Source organism: Eretmochelys imbricata, chromosome 4 (genome assembly GCF_965152235.1).
Source record: "Eretmochelys imbricata isolate rEreImb1 chromosome 4, rEreImb1.hap1, whole genome shotgun sequence".
NCBI classification, from domain to species: domain Eukaryota; kingdom Metazoa; phylum Chordata; order Testudines; family Cheloniidae; genus Eretmochelys; species Eretmochelys imbricata.
The window spans coordinates 140,796,331-140,816,366 of record NC_135575.1 but is presented as its reverse complement, the minus strand read 5'-3'; the positions used below and the strand labels follow the sequence as shown (position 1 = coordinate 140,816,366).

Sequence of the window (20,036 nt, the reverse complement as noted above, 5' to 3'; positions counted from 1 at the left end):
GCAGAAGATCTTCCCCTGCACCAGCTTGGTTTTCCTTGCGTGAACTGACCTGGAAGCAGTAGGGGCAGATACCAAAGTACTTATTCCCCCCTTCACCGGCTGTCCACCTGTCCGGTTTGCATCTGTTTCTGTTTGCGTAGGTGGAATATTAAAGCAGAGAGTGACAGCTGACAGCTCTAGCATTGCTACTGTGACCCACCACCACCTGGCAAGCAAAACACTGAGTGCTGGAATCGCTGTCATTACGGTGAGGAAGGGGAAGGTGCAGGAGTCCTGCTCCTGGCACTTTGAGGCTGGACTAGTGGAAAGTAGTTGGGGAAGTCTGCCGAAGACTGTTCTCCAGCCCCCTTCCTGCCCATGCTTGTGCCACAGTACAATAGTCCCACACGTACTTACTCAGCATCTTAGCGAAGTCAGGTTGCTGCGAACGGGGGAGTGTCTCCAGGGGCAGGAGGTGGGGGTGGTAGGAATGTTTTCCTACCCAGGCCGCTTCCATGGCAGCGGACGTGTTCCATGGCTGCAACTCCACCTCCATGCCTCTCATGCGGCTACTCCACAGCAGGGCATGGCCTGTGGATGCATTCCAGTTGTCCATCCACTGCCCCCAGCTCCAAGCCCTCGCTGAGCAGAGCAGCAGGGAGTCGCTGCACGGGCGGCCTCTCCAGCATGCACTGCAGGAGACTCCCCACGTCCTGCCACACCCCAACCACTCTGGTTTTACGACAAGGCTGCAGGGCGGCAACAGAATTGGCCCCAGAGAGGCGAGCTGCCTCCGCTCATCTCAGTGGAGCCCTCCTCAGAATTTTCTGACTCCATCTTCGATTCGCCCTTCCAAACTGGTGTGTGAGCAGAACCTCCAGGAGGCTTCGATCACCCCCTCCCGCCCGCTCCACACCCTCACACTCTCCGGCGCAGAAGAGCCTGGAGGGTGGAAGTTACAGACCTAAGCCAAATGTGTCTCTCCCATTCCGACTGACACCACTCCAGCTGTGACTGGCTGAGACCCACTCTGTCTATCCGTGGGGCTGTACGCAAGCAGCCCAAGAACAGAAACCTGGCGAAAAGTTCTCTTTCCACCAGAGCCAGCCCCTCCTCAATGATTTCCAGCCCCCCTCCCTCCCCAGTCAGCCTTCCCTGGAACAGCCGCCCCAGACCCCAGCACTACATTTCTCTATCTGCTGGACGGGTCACTTGTTTCCCAAATAAATCTTTCGTTCCTGCTCTAGATTTGAAGATCCTCCTTTGTCACATTGTGTGTCCTTCTACAAGATCAGACAGCTGCAGTAGCCAGCAAACAGAGCTGTAAACAGGGGAGTTGGAGTGGGAGCTCTGTTGGAGGAGAAGATGAACAGGATGTAGGTGGGAAGGCTGTGACAGCTATAGAGGCAGCAGTGGGAGTGACCCTTGTAGTGGAAGACACAATGAAGATGACTGGATGTGGAAGCTGCAGTATGTACATGATCCTGGAGGGGGGACCTGGAAAGAGTTTTGTCTTCATGAAGTGCCGTCTGCTAGAGCTGATGGAAGAGAAGATCCTAGGATTGGAGATGTAGATGGAAAGTCTGGTTGAGTTTCGAAGGGGGTTCGAGCAGATTATGAAGCAAAGACATGAGGCAGCTGAAGGGAAAAGCTCAGACTTCCAGATGGAAGCAGGACTGAAGAATTCTGAGGGGAGACTGCTGGGTGAAGAAAATGGACAGTGGAAGCATGTGACTAAGAGAACCAGGCAGAGGAAAAGACGGGCTAGTGAAGGAGAAATAGAGCTCAAGAATAGGTTTGCAGAGTTGGAAAATGAAGAAGGGGCTCAGCAGGTGGTCACTGAAGGTGAAAGGGCAAGGAAGAAGAGAAGAGCGGCTAGTGCTATAGGAAAAGGGGAAGAGTCAATGGAAACTACACCAAATGTGAGCCCCAGGAGGATACAGGATGGGTTGAAGAGGATTAAAAGGGAGAATAGGAATGGAAAGAACTTGCAGCCAGAGGGAACAGGGGACAGACCGGAGAATCGCACTGTCACCAGGAAAAGGCCAGTCTACATGATCGGGGACTCCGTACTGAGAAGAACAGACAGGCCTGTAACCAGAGCTGATCCAGAGAATAGAAGGGTGTGCTGTCTTCCAGGAGCTAAGATACGGGATGTGGACCTGAGGTTGAAAAGGATCCTAAAGAGAGCGGGAAAGAATCCACTGATTGTCCTTCATGTGGGAACAAATGATACTGGTAGATTCTCACTGGAACATATCAAGGGAGACTATGCCAGGCTGGGGAAGATGCTTAAGGAAATGGAGGCTCAGGTAATCTTCAGTGGGATTCTGCCTGTTCCTAGAGAAGGGCAACAAAGGTGTGACAAGATTATGACTATCAACAGATGGCTCAGGCAGTGGTGCTATAAGGAGGGTTTGGGATGTATGGCCACTGGGAAGCATTCATGGACAGAGGACAGTTCTCTCGGGATGAACTTCATCTGAATAGGGAAGGAAATAGACTTCTAGGATGGAGGCTGGCACAACTGATTAAGAGAGCTTTAAACTAGGAATTTGTGGGAGATGGCTGGGAGATGTCCAGGTAATTTCCATGCCAGATTTTAGCATTGAGGGGGAAGAAAACAAAGTAAGAAGGATACAGCCGTGGGTAGGAGAATGGACATAAGGAGGAAGGGCAGTGTGGATACCAGTCTAATAGGTCATACTGGCGGTAGAATGTCCGTGCCTAATCGAGTAAAGAATGTGAGCGAGACCAAACAGCAAAAATTAAGATCTTTGTACACTAATGCGAGGAGCCTAGGTAACAAAATGGAGGAACTAGAGCTACTGGTGCAGGAAGTGAAACCAGATATTCTAGGGGTAACAGAAACATGGTGGCATAGTAGTCATGACTGGACTATAGCTATTGAAGGGTATGTGCTGTTTAGGAAAGACAGAAATAAAGGCAAAGGTGGTGGAGTAGCATTGTATATCAAGGATGAGGTAGAATGTAAAGAAATAAGAAGCGATGGAATGGATAAGACAGAGTCCGTCTGGGCAAAAATCACATTGGGGAAGAAAACTACTAGAGCCTCCCCTGGGATAGTACTTGGGGTGTGCTATAGACCACCGGGATCTAATTTGGATATGGATAGAGCCCTCTTTAACATTTTTAATGAAGTAAATACTAATGGAAATTGTGAGATCATGGGAGACTAACTTCCCAGAGATAGACTGGAGGACGAGTGCTAGTAATAATAATAGGGCTCAGATGTTCCTAGATGCGATAGCTGATGGATTCCTTCATCAAGTAGTTGCTGAACCGACAAGAGGGGATACCATTTTAGATTTGGTTTTGGTGAGCAGTGAGGACCTCATAGAAGAAATGGTTGTAGGGGAAAACCTTGGTTCAACCGATCATGAGCTAATTCAGTTCAAACTAAATGGAAGGATAAACAAAAATAGATCTGTGACTGGGGTTTTTGATTTCAAAAGGGCTAACTTTCAAAAATTAAGGAAATTAGTTAGGGAAGTAGATTGGACTGAAGAATTTATGGATCTAAAGGCAGAGGAGGCCTGGGATTACTTCAAGTCAAAGCTGCAGAAGCCTGCATCCCAAGAAAGGGGAAAAAATTCATAGGCAGGAGCTGTAGACCAAACTGGATGAGCAAGCATCTCAGAGAGGTGATTAAGAAAAAGCAGAAAGCATACAGGGAGTGGAAGATGGGAGGGATCAGCAAGGAAAGCTACCTTATTGAGGTCAGAACATGTAGAGATAAAGTGAGAAAGGTCAAAAGCCATGTAGAGTTGGACCTTGCAAAGGGAATTAAAACCAATAGTAAAAGGTTCTATAGCCATATAAATAAGAAGAAAACAAAGAAAGAAGAAGTGGGACCGCTAAACACTGACGATGGAGTGGAGGTTGAGGATAATCTAGGCATGGCCCAATATCTAAACAAATACTTTGCCTCAGTCTTTAATAAGGCTAATAAGGTTCTTAGGGATAATGGTAGCATGACAAATGGGAATGAGGATATGGAGGTAGATACTACCATATCTGAGGTAGAAGCGAAACTCGAACAGCTTAATGGGACTAAATCGGGGGGCCCAGATAATCTTCATCCAAGAACATTAAAGGAATTGGCACCCGAAATTGCAAGCCCATTAGCAAGAAATTTTAATGAATCTGTAAACTCAGGGGTTGTACCATATGACTGGAGAATTGCTAACATAGTTCCTATTTTTAAGAAAGGAAAAAAAAGTGATCCGGGTAACTACAGGCCTGTTAGTCTGACAGCTGTAGTATGCAAGGTCTTGGAAAAAATTTTGAAGGAGGAAGTAGTTAAGGACATTGAGGTCAATGGTAAATGGGACAAAATACAACATGGTTTTACAACAGGTAGATCGTGCCAAACCAACCTGATCTGTTACTTTCTCAAAGAAGGAGATTTTTTAGACAAAGGAAATGCATTGGATCTAATTTACCTAGATTTCAGTAAGGCGTCTGATACGGTGCCACATGGGGAATGATTAGTTAAATTGGAAAAGATGGGGATCAGTATGAAAACTGAAAGGTGGTAAGGAATTGGTTAAAAGGGAGACTACAGCCGGTAATACTGAAAGGTGAACTATCAGACTGGAGGGAGGTTACCAGTGGAGTTCCTCAGGGATCGGTTTTGGGACCAATCTTATTTAATCTTTTTATTACTGACCTCGGCACAAAAAGTGGGAGTGTGCTAATAAAGTCTGTGGATGATACAAAGCTGGGAGGTATTGCCAATTTAGAGAAGGACCGGGATATCATACAAGAGGATCTGGATGACCTTGTAAACTGGAGTAATAGTAATAGGATGAAATTTAATAGTGAGAAGTGTAAGGTCATGCATTTAGGGATTAATAAGAATTTAAGTTATAAGATGGGGACGCATCAATTAGAAGTAACGGAGGAGGAGAAGGACCTTGGAGTATTGGCTGACCACAGGAGGACTATGAGCCGCCAATGGGATATGGCTGTGAAAAAAGCTAATGCGGTCTTGGGATGCATCAGGCGAGGTATTTCCAGTAGAGACAAGGAGGTGTTAGTACCGTTATACAAAGCACTAGTGAGACCTCATCTGGAATACTGTGTGCAGTTCTGGTCTCCCATGTTTAAGAAGGATGAATTCAAACTTGAACAGGCACAGAGAAGGGCTACTAGGATGATCCGAGGAATGGAAAACCTGTTTTATGAAAGGAGACTCAAGGAGCTTGGCTTGTTTAGCCTAACCAAAAGAAAGTTGAGGGGAGATATGATTGCTCTCTATAAATATACCAGAGGGATAAATACCGGAGAGGGAGAGGAATTATTTAAGCTCAGTACCAAAGTGGACACAAGAACAAATGGATATAAACTGTCCGTCAGGAAGTTTAGACTTGAAATTAGACAAAGGTTTTTAACCGTCAGAGGAGTGAAGTTCTGGAATAGCCTTCCAAGGGAAGCAGTGGGGGCAAAAGACCTATCTGGCTTCACGATTAAACTCGATAAGTTTATGGAGGAGATGGTATGATGGGATAACATGATTTTGGCAATTAATTGATCTTTAAGTATTCATGGTAAATAGGCCCAATGGCCTGTGATGGGATGTTAGATGGGGTGGGATCTGAGTTACTACAGAGAATTCTTTCCTGGGTATCTGGCTGGTGAATCTTGCCCACATGCTCAGGGTTCAGCTGATCGCCATATTTGGGGTAGGGAAGGAATTTTCCTCCAGGGCAGATTGGAGGAGGCCCTGGAGGTTGTTTGCCTTCCTCTGTAGCATGGGGCACGGGTCACTTGCTGGACGATTCTCTGCACCTTGAAGTCTTTAAACCATGATTTGAGGACTTCAATAGCTCAGACTATAGGTGAGAGGTTTATTGCAGGAGTGGGTGGGTGAGATTCTGTGGCCTGCATTGTGCAGGAGGTCAGATGAGATGATCATAATGGTCCCTTCTGACCTTAATATCTATGAGTCTGTGAACATCGTTTACCTGGGGAGCTCAAAGAACTTTACAAATATTAATGAGTTATGCCTCACAACAGCCCCATGAGGCAAGTATCCCCATTTTACAGATGGAGAAACTGAAGAATCTGGAGCTTAAGTCACTTGCCCAACTTCATACTATTGAAGGAATCAGTGGTAGAGATGAGAACAGAATCCAGATCTCCCGGATCCCAGTCCTGGGCCTCGACCAGAAACCAATCCTTCTTCCCACAGATGAGACCTGCCCTGGATTGTCTATACAGTCAGTTTGAAGATGGCGACTAACCAATTGGTGTGTGTTGTACACAAAGAGTCTGATGGGACCACACACTGCCTGTTACCTAGCATTACCCTCTTCGGATTTGCAGGATACATCTCTTTCCATGAAGCACAGTAGCACTTATCTATACACAATGATTTTTTTACCTGCAGGTTTTGAGCCGGGTTACCAGTTAGAGGATGAATAATTCAGTTAAGGACAGCACGATCCAAGGCTCTGGCCAACGTGGAGCCATTAAATGGAAAAATACTGGACTGATCCTGAGGTCATTTAGCATGCAGAACTCCCACTGAAGTCAAGGAGAGCTTTGCATGTGAAAGGACTACAGTACAGGGCCTAAAAGGAAAAGGGGATTCTACTGCACCCATCATGAGATGGAAAAGGATTCTGACTGTTGAAATCCCTACCAGCCCCTTAGAACTATGTTTTCCCAGGTGTAGCAGAAGTAAGACGATCCATCAGGGCCTAAGACAGCTCTCAGATAGGTCCTCACAGTTCCCCCTGAAATCAATAGTCACCTCAAACCTGGGAGCAGAATTTTGGTCCTTGACATGCGATGAGTAAAGACAGATCCCTATAACATTCCCTTCTTCTCCCAGTCAGGCCGCACAATGGTGTGCCAGGAAAACAGGATCAGACACAGAACACACCTCTACCTCCAGAATCTCCCTCGGTTTCTACAAGTTACAAAACTCTGACCAGTGGTTAGGACTGGACTAGGCCTTCCCTCGATACTCCCCACACCCCCAAATATTTCAGGGCCAAATTCTGTTTGCCTGTCTACCACCAGGATTCCTCAGAGGAGGCTGGTCTCGGCTCCAGTTATGCTTTAACTATGGAGAGAAGAGAATTTTAGTACCTGAAAGCCCCTACAAAAAAACACAAACCAAAAACTGAATGAATGGAGGAAGAAACAGCTGCCAACATGCCATGAAGCGTTTCGTGAGAGCGTTAATGGGCAGAAGTTTGGGGACTCCCCCTTGCCGGACACATATACGAAGGTACATATTTTGCAAGAGCAGTGCATGGAGGGGAAGGGAAAGTTTGTGGGGAGCTGAAGTTAGTGCAATACATTGAGTGCCAACAGCCTTTACAGTTCTGCGGGGGCTCAATTTTCAGCTGGGGAGTATCTGGGGAATGTTTGCACCACTAGCTCTCAGCAAGCACAGGACGGCCGTGGAGAATTCTGGTCCGATAGAGCTAAGGATTTAAGCCAATCCAATGGAACTCTCGGGGGCCTACAGGATTTTATTTGAAAATGGGATTAGCACGCTTCACTTTGGAAGTGGGTAAAGATCTGGGGGACGGGGTAGGAGAACAAAGGCAGGCTGAGGCAGTTTCCTTTGCTGCATGAATTACTTGACAACTTTGGCCAACAGACGTTCTATCTGCAGGTGCTACCTAAAGGCCCAACAGTGGAAGGGAGGAAGGGGGCTATTTTCCCTCGAGGACACACCCTTCGCCTTCCCCGGAGTGCTCACCTGCTTGTCTGATGGAAAGAGGGCTTCTCAGCCGGCTGTGTCTCCTTGGGCAAAACCGTGAGCGTTGAGACTTTCATGCCACTGGTCTGCAGCAAAGGGCAGGAGGACTGGGCTGCTGCCCGGCTGGTCACCGCAGGCACCCCACCAGTTGTAGGGCACATGATGGGGGAAGGGAAATTGAACTGCTGGGGGTTAGTCGCGGCCACAAGAGAAGGTGTGGAGAAGGCCAAGGGCTGGTTGCCATGCAAGAAAGGAAGCTCAACTAGCGGGTCCCCAGGGAGGTTAGCGGGCTGGAAGCCATGGGGAGCAGCTTCCTTGTGAAGGTCTTTGACGTTTAAGCCTCCCTGACCAGGCATTTCGGGTGACGTGGCCTGAATCGGGAGTACATCTGGTGGCTTTTCCACAAAGGGATTGTTTGGGGACGAGGGGCTGACACTGGGGGTGAAAGGGTTGCCCAGGGTTGAAGTGTCAGCCTGCTCTCTGCTCTCCTCCCCACTAACTGGCCTCCAGAATTCAGCCTTTTTGAAGTCTATCACTTGATCCACTGACCAGCTAAGCCGCTGACTCGACAATGGCTCAGGCCTGTCAGCTGAATAGCTACCCTGCTCTGACACGCAGGTCAGGCTCTCTAACGCTTCTGGGGTTTGAGGCTCCCGTTCAGCTGGCTGGGCTGGTGCTTTGCCAAGATGTCCCTGGTTATCTCCCTTCCCCGATTTAGGCCTTGGCTGCGAGGGATGCTCTTGCAGAGCTAACCTTTCAAGCTGGTCAGCTGGGCTGGGGCTTGGGTAGTGCGTAGCGGGCCGCTGCTCCTCCACAGCTGTGCAGAACAGCACCGATTGGCTGGATTCTGGATCTCTGGGAGTATCGGGCTTTGAAGGAATCAGCTGCTCAGGGAGTATTTCGTTCCTCTCTGGGAACGCCGGTGCAGTCTCCGACAAGCCCCACCCGGCGCCGGAGCGTCGCTCGGTGAGCTGTTGTGACTGGGAGTGGAAACTTGGCTTTACCATTTCCAATTTGTTTGAGTCTTCTTCAGCATCTGACAGGCCTAATCTGTCTAGAGAGAATTTCGAAGGGCAAGTCTCGAACTGCTCAGCCCCAGTCTCCTCATTTATCTCTAGCAGGTTTTCCCCAGAAGAGGTGTCCCGTTTTGTGAACTCATTAGCTCTTGCCTTCAAATTAGCCACCCAGTCCTCTGTGGCAGAATCAGCATCTCCAGCAACCGAAGGGACGCGCCTCGCTTTTGCTTCAATTATCGCTGCTCCCAACACAGGTGGGCTGGGAGCCACTGGGGAAACATTCTCTCTGCTTACATGGGTATATTGCGGCTGAACTGCCACCTTTGGGCCCTCCTCATTTTCACACTGATATTCGTTGCCTTGCTGGCTCATCTGTGTGTCCAAATTGGCCTCATCATCTTCCTCTCTGAAATCCCAGGGTGTGAACCATCTCGGAGGCTTTGGCGGCGGTGCCCCCATGGTTATCTCCAAACCAGCTGCCCCACTGCTCTCCTCCTCCCTCTCTGGGGTCTCAGTCCATACAGCAGAGGGGATCTGTCTCTCGTGAAAGTCAGAACCGAGTTTCATGCTGGCTTCATCTGCCTCCAATTGTGCACTAGTCTGAAGCCCACCTCCTGGTGGCTTTATATCAATCATCCCCTCTGTGTTACTAGAATCCTGACCGTCACCGATGTCGACTACAGCTGATGGCTTCTCCGCCGCTTCCACTTTTGACCCCAACAGTGACAGGGCAGCCTTATTCTGAGGAAGTGCCTCACTGGGTTTCTCCAAGACTAAGTTGCTTTTGGTCAATAGGCCGGGGGCATTCACAGGGCTGCTTTCCTCTTCGAAGATGCCCTCGTCGGAAGGTGGACGTGGCCTGAACATGCTCTCCTGAATCTCGTGTTCCTTCTCGGCGACGGTTTGGTCACTTTCCCATAGACCGCCAATTGTTTCTGTGGCCGTGGTCGTCCATTCATCTTCCCCTGCACTATTGGGCTCCTCCTCACTGTATGCTACAGTCAGTTTTTCTACGCACACAGTTTCACTGTCCCATTTCTCTCTAGCACTATTTTGAGTAGTCAATGCTGCTGCATCCTCCTCCTTCCCTGAAGTTCCCAATGCAGACCAGGCTTGAGAGGTGCTAGTTTTCTCACTCTCCAACAGAGAGCCCAAATGACCCAACACACCATCTTCTTTCCGTGTAGCTTCCTGCACTGTTTTCAGTACATTTGCCTCCATTTCTTTTACGATTGTGACATCTGCCCAGGACCCTGGGCCTAGAGACACTTCATCCGCACCTTGTGGCTCAGCCTTAGCTTTCTCAGTCTGGTTTTCATGAACCAGTTCAGCTGGGCTTCCTGTTGGACTTGGATCATCGATGTAGGCCACGTCCTCCATAACTACAGAATTCAAAAGGCTTTCCTCCCGAGTTTCTGGTTTGAGTCTACTCGTCGCAAAGGCATCAAAGGTGTCATCCCAGTCAAAGACGGAAGGAGTAGCAAGAGTCTGTTCTCGAGGAGGGCTGAGTCCTTGGGATGTGGGAGTGGCTTCTGGAATAGGGGCACCAGCGCTTTGGGTTGAAGACTCCTGCTGTGGTTTGTGAAGTCCTAGGGAGGCAGAGGGACTGTAATCCTCAGAGGAATAAAGGTGCCCAACGACCTCTTTGGTAGCATGCGACCCAGACTGGAAACTAGAGAAAAAGTGAGTAGGGGAAGGAGAGTTTAGTACCTGGTCAGCAAGGAGGTCCTCAAAGAAAGGGTTGCTGTGCAAGGAGTGGAGGAATGGGTTGGTAGGGGACAGGCATCCAAACTGGCTTTCTTCAGTAGCAGTTAAAAGGTTAGTGCTTAGCATGCGAGCAGGATGGACTATACCAGCAGGAGGACATTGGACAGGGGAACAAGGGGAAAAGTGAGAAGGTGCATCTGAGCTGGTTTCTACCTTAGGAGACACTTCCAGGCTGTGGAGGGAAGACAAAATAGTCCTCCTGGTTAATACTATGACAGCGCTTAAGTATATTCACCCCACCCCACCCCACCCACCCCACAAACACTTATGGTCAAAGCTGTGCAGTGCTGCAGGGATCACACATTCCTTCCTGTTAAGCAGAGCAATGATTAAGACAGAGATGCATGGATAGTGCATGCACTGATATAAAGGAAAGGGAACCCCTTGTTTTAAGGCAGCTCTTGTGCTCCCCCCCACCCTGTTTCTTTACAACATACAGAATTCCTACTGCGCTGAACCAAATGACCTTGGAGGAACACAGAACTGGAGAGGAGCCTCATTTCAGCACCTGTGGCCCAAACTCCCTGTTCATTGATTGAAAACTTGTTCTGGATGCCAATTTTCCAATTCTACCCATGCGAGTAGTCCCACTGAATTCAGGAGGGCTCCTGGAATGAGTAAGGCTGACTCACGTGAGTCAGGGTTGCAAGCCCAAGCCCTTAGTGACTTACTCCAGAGTCTGGTCGTTTGCTTGGTTTCACATCAGGTCAGCAGAGAGAGGCTCTCAAAATCCTCCCTTTCCCCTCCTCCCACAGAGCCCCCTGAACACTGAAGTCAACACAGGAACTGCAGTTATAGCTGAAGAGAAAACAAACAAACAGCAGGGGGCAGCATGTGGCCAGGGCACTGGGCTGGGAGTCAGGAGAGCTAGGTTCTGTTCTTACCTCTGCCGCTGGTTCCCTGTGTGATCTTTGGGCAAGCCACTCCCATTCCGTGTCTCCGAGGCAATGAGCTATCCCTTGTCCCACTCAACAGAAGCTGCAGGGATCTCAGCACCACCAAGAAACAGGCCATTACCCCCCCCCCCCCCCCCGCAACTCAGTTTCCCTGGCTGTACCAATGGAGATGCAGATCCTTCCCCACCTTTACAACGGGTCAGAGGCTATCATCCTCCTCCTTTCTGGAGTGTTGCCAGCTCAATTCAACCCATTTCACAAACCTCTGGAGTGGAGCCGCATGAGGCCCTGGGCAGCAGATCAGCAGGATTACCCCTGGGCTGAGACACAGAACTTAACAGACTTGCATGAGATCACACGGGAGTCCCTGGTGCAGCCAGGAATTCCCATTCCCAGCCAGTACTTCAATCACAAGGCAATCCTTGCCCTCAAACCCTCTCCTCCAAGACTCAGCAGTCAGAAGCACAAGGGGGATAGCTGAATCTCCTTGCCCAGTACTCCCTACAGAGTCTAGGGCTTTGGGGACACATTTATCCCAAAAGCCCCCCATTTCCAGCAGCACCAGGGGGCAGCACCCTCCCAGCAGCTCCAGACTCTTGAGCGGTTAGAACAGAGAGGTAACCAACACGCTCTGGTGGCAAGTTCCCTGCCCCAGATTTCAGATCATATGCCCTACAGCCAATCAGTGCGGTTTGTGCTCTCTGGCTCCTTCAAGGATCCTCCCCTGACAGCAGGTAAAGGGGTGGCTGGGGACAGACTATAAAGACGAGGGGAATCAAACAAATAGTATACAAATCATAAGCCGTCACGGTCACTTGTTTGGCACAGGAGCTGAGTCAATGAGGACTTTCCAAAAAGATCATTTTTTTAAAAGGGGTCAGTGATCTGGTTACCTAACGCTGTGCCCATCCCCAGCCTGCATAATTGTGTGATCATCCCGCTATCTTCCCAGCCTCCTTCCTATTGCTTGGCACACTCACTTCATACAAACGAACTGAAGATGGTGACAGGGTCTCTAGAGCAGGGGCTGCTTCAGCACACTTAGGCCCTGATTCTTGCACAGACCTTTGGGCATTATGTTCTCCTCATAAGACCCGAATTCAGGGTCCTCGGGTGGGTGCCCTTGCAGGCGCCAATGGCATTGCTAATCTCTGAGTGGAGGGGAAAACATGTAGCTACCTGCTCTGCTTTCAGCTACCAGCCCTTGTCAGAGAGAAGAAACCACAAATGCTGGGCTCTTGGCAAGTCTGGTGCCTCCCAGAGAACCCTCCTCTTGCTTGAGCAGCTCTAAGGTAAAGTGGTCACAGAGGAGGGATTACTTTGAGATACATTCCCCCCCCCCTTCTAAAATCTAAGGGATCAGCTGAGACAGTAACTAAGCAGCCAATTCTAGGGCCTGCACTCAGCAAGCGGACTGCATAGTGGCAAAGGCGAATGGCAACGGTCAGATGAAGATGGCATAAAGACCAGAGTCTCACGCACCAATGCGGGGTCCCTTCAGCAATCAGCCACTTGTCTTACCATGTGTTCTTCAGACTGAGGTTTCTTGGTCACTTCCTGGTTGGAACGCTGCATTCTCATATGGCCTCCTGCATTCCCTGGGAGGGCTGAATGGGCAGCACCTGACCTGGCTACAGACAATTACCCACCACCTCTGTGCTCAGAGCAGAGCAACTCAAATAGCAGGAGTACCAGACCTCCTATGGGGCAGAATAATGCAGCGAATTACCATTCTGGGGAAGAGCCACACAGTAAAAAAAAATCAGATTTTAGGGTGATCAGCCACAAGTGAAATATTGATGTCAATGACTTGGGCAAATCAAAGTTTGTGGAGGGGGAGGAAAAAGTCAAAAACCCGTATTATACTGTCAGTCTCTAGCCCAATGGTTTTCAACCTGTGGTCCGTGGAGCAATGGGGGTCCGTGGACTATATTTAAGATTTCCAAAAGGGTCTGCACCTCCAATTGAAATATTTTAGGGGTCTGCAAATGACAAAAAAGATTGAAAGCCACTGTTTATTCTATATACAGCCTAGTCTTGTTCTCACTGATGTCACAGGATTGGGCCCTCACTAGTCACAGTAGCCACTAAGCAAGCATCTCTCTGTGTGTAGCTAAAGTTCAGCTAGGAGGAAATGTAAAAAGCACCTTCTCTTCCATCCCCCTTCAGCCTTCTCTCACAGAGATAGTTTACATAAGAACATGAGGCTGCATAACTTCACTGGAGCTTATAGGCACCACTTGACTTCTCGTGCCATCAAGGTATTTTAAAATAAATTTCCCATCGAAATTTTCTCTTCCCCTGCTCCCTTTTTTTGTGATTTATAAACTTCTCCATGAAGGCTGTAAACTAAGCTCGCTTCCTTAGTAAATTTCAGTCATCGTACGCCTCTAGGCCGATCTGGTACTGGCAGGTTATTGCCTAAAGCCAGCCGATGCAATGTACGCCGGGAGAGTTCCAGAATAGGAAACGAACGCAGCATGGATGCATGTTTTCAAAACCAGAACTATACATAAAAGTTTAGATGGAATGGGGGAAAGCAGCAGCAAAGGCCAAAATGCTGGCCTTACCAACCTCAGCAGAGCTGCTTTGGGAGGAACACAGCCAAGACAACTTAAAGACTATCATAGCAGATTAGGGTTGGAAGAGACCTCAGGAGGTCATCTAGACCAACGCCCTGCTCAAAGCAGGACCAATCCCAGCTAAATGAATCTCTGAATTTTTTGGGGGGGCATTATTGTTACATATATATCATGCCACTTAGACTGAAAAAATAACAGCCTCCCCCACCCACCCTTTACTTTGTGTTTGACCCATTTTACCTTCTGGCTAGTCAGTTTCACCTGCTGTTTGTGGATTTGTCCTACTATGACCAAAAGAGAAACTGTTTTCCTTAAAAAAAACAAAAAAAAACAAAAAAAAGTCATTTTGAGGCAAGGGGCAGAGTTTGGGGAAAAGTGCAGGGCCTGAAATTATGTTACTTTTGCATAGTGGACTGCATTTCAAGTTGTCTGTGTCCCTGGAACAGGAGCGTAACATGAATTCATTTTTATATGACCCCATCAATTCTATTGATGGAGGAAAGGATCTGTCTATTCTTCCTCTTAACGGCAGCTCCAGCTACGATCCACACTAGACAATGAGAGCAGTCAAAGAAATGCAGTTCTGGTGAAACTTAAATGAGCCTTCCACTATCAGCATTGCCCCCCTTCCCCCCCCCCCCACATTACTTATTTTTTAATCTGAAAGAATAGAAAGCTATCCAGGTGCAGTGTTGAAAATCAAGACCAGATTTCTTTACAATGAAACTAAGGACTCACTGGGACAGATAAAGCCTCTGAATTTCACACACGTGGTTTGTGTCCCAAGCCATAAGGCAGTCCCAGCCCATGAACCTTCACTAAGATTGATGAATATGGCCCAACATAAACTTGACACTGAAACCAAACTTCGGGCACATTCTGTATTGTTCCAGGGTCCACTGCAACCATCTTTCACGGATGGAGCATTAATCGTCCTTGGGTGGAAGACAGAATGCTGCTACAGGAAGGATATAATGGGCCAAACTCCATGGAAGACAACGGCATTACATCAGGGAGCCATTTTATTGAATTATTCACAAGCCTTCTGTGGCACTCAGTACTGAAACATGCAAGTGTCTAACAGGTTTATGCTGGTAACACTGCTGTGCAGTAAGGAAGCATCATCCTCATCACCCCTGCTTTACAGATGAGAACCTCAGACAGATGACTCAAATTCCCCACTGCCTGTCATCTTGTGTTGCCATTCACATCTGTGCACAGCAAATGTAAAAACACCACCAGGGTGTGAGCAGAGAATTCGGATTTGGGACCATTTTACCTCCCCTTGGCACAGAGTAAGAGACCCCACAAAGGAACCAAGTGGTGGAGGCCCGAGACTATCCCACAGAAAGCCCGTGGAAAGGCCAGGAAGAGAACCCCGCTCTCCAGAGTTCTGGGGCTACAGCTTTAACCACAAGCCCATCCCCTGGGTCCACAGATCCACTGTCTTGTTTGTCTTGTCCTGCCTCCAATCCACCTTCGCTCAGGGGGTTGTAAAGCACATCTGGATATTTCTCTTGACCTTCCAGCTCTACAATTCTCCACGGCTAAATACACCAGCAATCCCTGGCCCAGGGTATGCAGCATTGCACCTGCAGTGCTAGCTCTGAATTGGTTTCAGTATTTTTTGGCCAAGCAAAGCAAGGCCCTACATTCACCTTGACGGCATTTCTCCAGTCATACGTCTGTAACGCGACAACTTCAGAAAACCACATCCGAGCAATGGTAGAACGTCGAAGAACGATAAAGGGAGCACCAAGCAGACCCCTGCTGATTTTGGAGGAAACTAAAAGAGCCTGAAATTAAGCCCATCATAAACTGCCCATTTTGTGATGCCGGCAGAGGAAGCTCTGTGGAGCCCTATGGCTGCTGTCTACACATCAGAGGCAGTAGCTTACAAGCATGGAGGGTGAGCGGCATACCCACACAAGGCCCTCCTCCCCATTCCAGCCAGGTGGCTCCAAAATCAACCCTCACCGCCCCCAGTGCAGCTGCCCCACCCTCCCGGGCTCTTGTCCCCAGTCCCCAGCCAGCCCCTCACACTCTGGCCAGCCCTACCTCCACCCCGACCTACATTTACACTTAAAAGGTTGAACAAGGCACAGAGCTTGGTCAACATGAGCAGCAAAGTGTGCAACCCTCTGCCATTAGCTACAAAAACCTGTACATTTCTCCCTGTCGATTGTGAGAACTATATTTCTGCTGGAAGAACAGGAGTTACTGGAAGCATAGCTATGTACACCCTTCCAGCCACTGTTCAGCCTCCTGACCTAGTCACCTTACGCTTGGCCACCCCAGTCTTTAGCGCTAAAGCCAAAATCCTTCCCACCCTGAAAATAAGACTGTGAACTGTCCCCAGCACGCAGGGCATCCTTCCAGCTCTCATCGACATAACTATGAAGGGATCCACTCCAGAACAGCATTTCTCGCTGTGGCCCAAGAGGCTTTTCGGGGGGGGGGAGGGGGAGAAAAAAAAGCAAAGCCAATTTCAACAGATTTAAGAATACTGAAATGTCACATTTCTGCAGGATCTGGGACCAACTGTACTCCATTCGAGATACACACAGAACCCCTGGCATTCAAAGGGGGTTACACACACACACACACAATACTGGAGATCATACACGCGTCCGACACTCAAATACTTGGCACTCCCTTAGCCTGCCGTGTCTTTGATCAGCAGGGGCAGCTCTCACCTTTGCTGGCTGTTCTCTAGTCCAAGGTAGAAGCTTTTTAGAAATGGTCACAGTCTTTAAAATCCTCCAGAAAGCAGAATTCCTGCTTCTGTTTTACTCCTCTGAAATAAAGAAACTTTACACTAGGGGGAGTGCGTGCTCTGCATTGCCTCAATGGAAAGTAAACTCCCACTTTAGTTTAAAAAAAAACAAACAAAAAAAACCCCCTTCTTCATTGTATTACTGAGGTCAAGGAGCGGTCCTGAAAACATAAGTGATGTTTGATGTATTAGGATCAGAGCTACACTTCCACCCTGCTCAGCAGAGCCCAACACCCAACGTTCCCATTCCCTAGGGAAGGTTCGAGGAGTTCTTTGGCACCACGCCTCTGATGGACAGCATTTACAATGCTGCAAAATTGTCTCCACTGCTTTTACATCTGGAGGAGTTTAACTGACTTGATCTTGCTTTCACTTTTGTCAGTCTCCTCACCTCTCCCACATACATTCCATTTCTCTCCCTTGCTGGCAGCTGGCCCCATGCTTCCCTCTCCTGTCAGAAGAGTAGCCCTGGCTGGGAGTTTGAATACGGCCCATGCATAACAGAGCGCTGTGCAGTCAGAGATCTGATCAAAGAGCTGGGAGCCAGGAACTCCCAAGTTCTAACCCTAGCTCTGACACCAGCGACCCCTGTGATCTTGTCCATGTCACTTTGCCACTCTGTGCCCCACATTTCCCATGTGTAACACTGTGATAATACTTGCCTATCCCACAGGGCTGCTGGGGGTTAGTAAATGAATGTTTGTAGAGAGTTCTGAAGAACAGGGCTGTAAGTATTCAGTGGGAGTTGATTTTTCTGCTACAGTGCTCTCCATAGTTGGGGACTGGTCCTGCTTTGAGCAGGGGGTTGGACTAGATGACCTCCTGAGGTCCCTTCCAACCCTGATATTCTATGATTCATAGACACTGCTTGGAGGCTCTTTCATATGAAGTTGTGGATGCTGAAAAGGAGAAGTGACCCCCTCTAGGGCTACGCTACTCTACCCCCACCTCCTGTCTCCATTATTCAGATGGTCCACCCCTATGATCAGTTACCACGCCTACCTCCACTGATGCACCACTCCACTCCACCAGCAGCATGAAACGGACACGATCCTTGAGAGCATGGCTTCTGCCTACCAGTTCTGTACAGCATCAGTGAAAGTGACCAGAGTGATGTTAATTTCACTCTGGGGCAGCTGGCAAAGACCTGAGGGGCAGCCAAGGCTGCAGGCTCAGGGAGGTGACACTGCATAAGTGCAGGTTTCTACTCACATTCGGAAAAAAATACTTCACAACCAAAAGGGTTAAAACTCTTTTTTTTTTTTTTTTTTTTTTTTTTTTTTTTTTAAATAGTGCTGCATTGTGCAGGTCCCTTCACTTGCCAGAGGAAACTTCTCCCTCCCCTATGGGAAACAGGGCTTTTGCAGCCCTGACACCAGGACGACATTAACACCATCACCTTGCACTTAAAGCACATTGCAAATTGGCAGGATTGGAACACATTGTATTTTCGTCCCCCTTTCACAGGGGACAGACACAGAGGTTAACTGACCAGTAAAATGCATCGAGTCAGCACCACACACAGGGCTAGAACCCAAGAGTCCTGACCACCAGCTCCTTCTACAACTGCCACTCTCAGCCACACCTCTTTAAATATGGGAAGGGAGGAGCTGAGCTCCCATTCTAGAAATTCTGCTCAATACCTGTTTTTGACCGGGGGGGGGGGGAGGGGGGAACTTGTATGACGACCACTCCTGTCAACATCATAATCCAAACAGGCATTTCCCACCCCCCGGAACATAAGGTGATAGAAGGATAGGCATTTGCCAGAGAACCCAAGAACCTGAAACTCCTCCTACAGCCTCTGAGGTGGGGTGGGGATTCAATTATTTTCTGCTCCTGTTTGAATTTAAAGAACAAAAACAAACAAACAAAAAAATCTGTCATGTGGAGAGAAAAAAAAAAAATCTTCCTATTTCCCTGATGTTAAATTTTTGTGCCTGCCCTCCCAGAACAGTAAATGAAACACCCAGACTAAAAGACCTTTAAAAGCTTCAGAACTGAACTGAGCTAAAATCCTTTCACAGTAACTGTGACAGTGCTGGACTCTAAAAGAGTATGTCTCAACAAAGCCATGCTATGCCAGAGAGCTGTTCTCACAAAACTAGGAAGAGCAATAACCAGTATAGCACTTTTCGGTCCAAGGATCTCAAAGCTATTACCAAAGTTAATGGATCTCACATCCTTCCCACTCCCAGATTTACCCCACCTGCAAAATTGGGATAATAAGGCACAGAGAGGCCAAGTGCCCAGTCCTGCAACAAATCTGTGGCAAAGTTGGGAAAAGAACCCAGGAGACTTGGCTCTCAGTCCCTAGATCTAATCCCTGAACAACACACTCTCTTCACCACATGGGCACCAATTCAGCTAAAGCTTTACCTCCATTATCCCCCAAATATTTTTAGCTCTCAGTTAAGAGCTGCACAGCAAGAATCCAGAAAAAATATCAGCTGGGTCAGGCTGAGCATCCTTGACTTCAGTGCCTTTTAAAATATTGTACTGGTCTTTCTAACTAGACACCGGCAGCCCAATCACCCCAATTCAAACCAGCTTGGTACTGGAACAGCAGGTGATTATGCTAGCTTCCTAGAAATCTGCCTGTAGGTTGTGTTCTCTTCACGATGCTCCCCGGGAAGTACAGATGTTTATCTGAGACCAACCATTCATAGGTGCAGCCAGCTATAAATTATTGCTCCTGGGGGTCAGAGGAGGAATAAAGGCTAAAGAAAACGTTTCCCATCAAATATTTGATCACAGGCATTATGTACACACTTGATACTGAGCTCTCCAGCATGCAAAATCCCTATCCTTGCCACTGGAAATACATGTACCTTGACAGGGATTGGACCATGGGGACGTACCTGGCTGGACATAGGGGAAATCTGGAAAAGCTTCCACTATCAATCCAAGAGGAAAGTGACAGGTGACAGCACAAACCCGTTCACCACACCCTTTCCCTAGAAGGCTCTGTAAGACCCTAATATTTTGGCGGCTCATGATTTTAGATCCTGAACATGACAACACTAGAAATTATTTAAGTGTCAAACTGAGATGGGGACAGCAAGGTCTAGCAACACCAGTTCCTCGTTTGGCTCTGTTACAAAACCCTGCAAACCACACACACGGCTCGCTTACCTAACACACCTTCCTGTTGGCATTCACTTGTCCTCATTTGCCACACTCACTCACTGAGTCACTTTCATCCAGATCGCAGGCTCTTTGAGGCAAGAGCCGTCTCTGACCGGGAGAGGTGCTGTACAAACCCCCAAAAAGGCG

General features: G+C 48.3%; 1 protein-coding gene across 4 annotated transcripts in view; it reads right to left on the bottom strand.

Annotated features, from left to right (window-relative positions):
• Positions 1-20,036, bottom strand: part of RAB11FIP5 (RAB11 family interacting protein 5) — a 109,508-nt gene that overhangs the window by 11,497 nt on the left and 77,975 nt on the right. The window contains exons 4-5 of one of the 4 annotated variants that reach the window (XM_077816052.1): positions 10,660-10,678; positions 10,208-10,411 (exon numbers count right to left, since the gene is read on the bottom strand). The exons of 1 other annotated variant lie outside the window; for it this stretch is intronic. In XM_077816052.1, coding sequence (XP_077672178.1) covers positions 10,355-10,411; positions 10,660-10,678 — 76 coding nt within the window. In that variant the 3' untranslated portion in view covers positions 10,208-10,354. Of the gene's footprint in view, positions 1-7,723; positions 10,412-10,659; positions 10,679-20,036 lie in introns of those variants that run through there. 2 more of the 4 variants (XM_077816049.1, XM_077816050.1) reach the window with 2 other exon arrangements.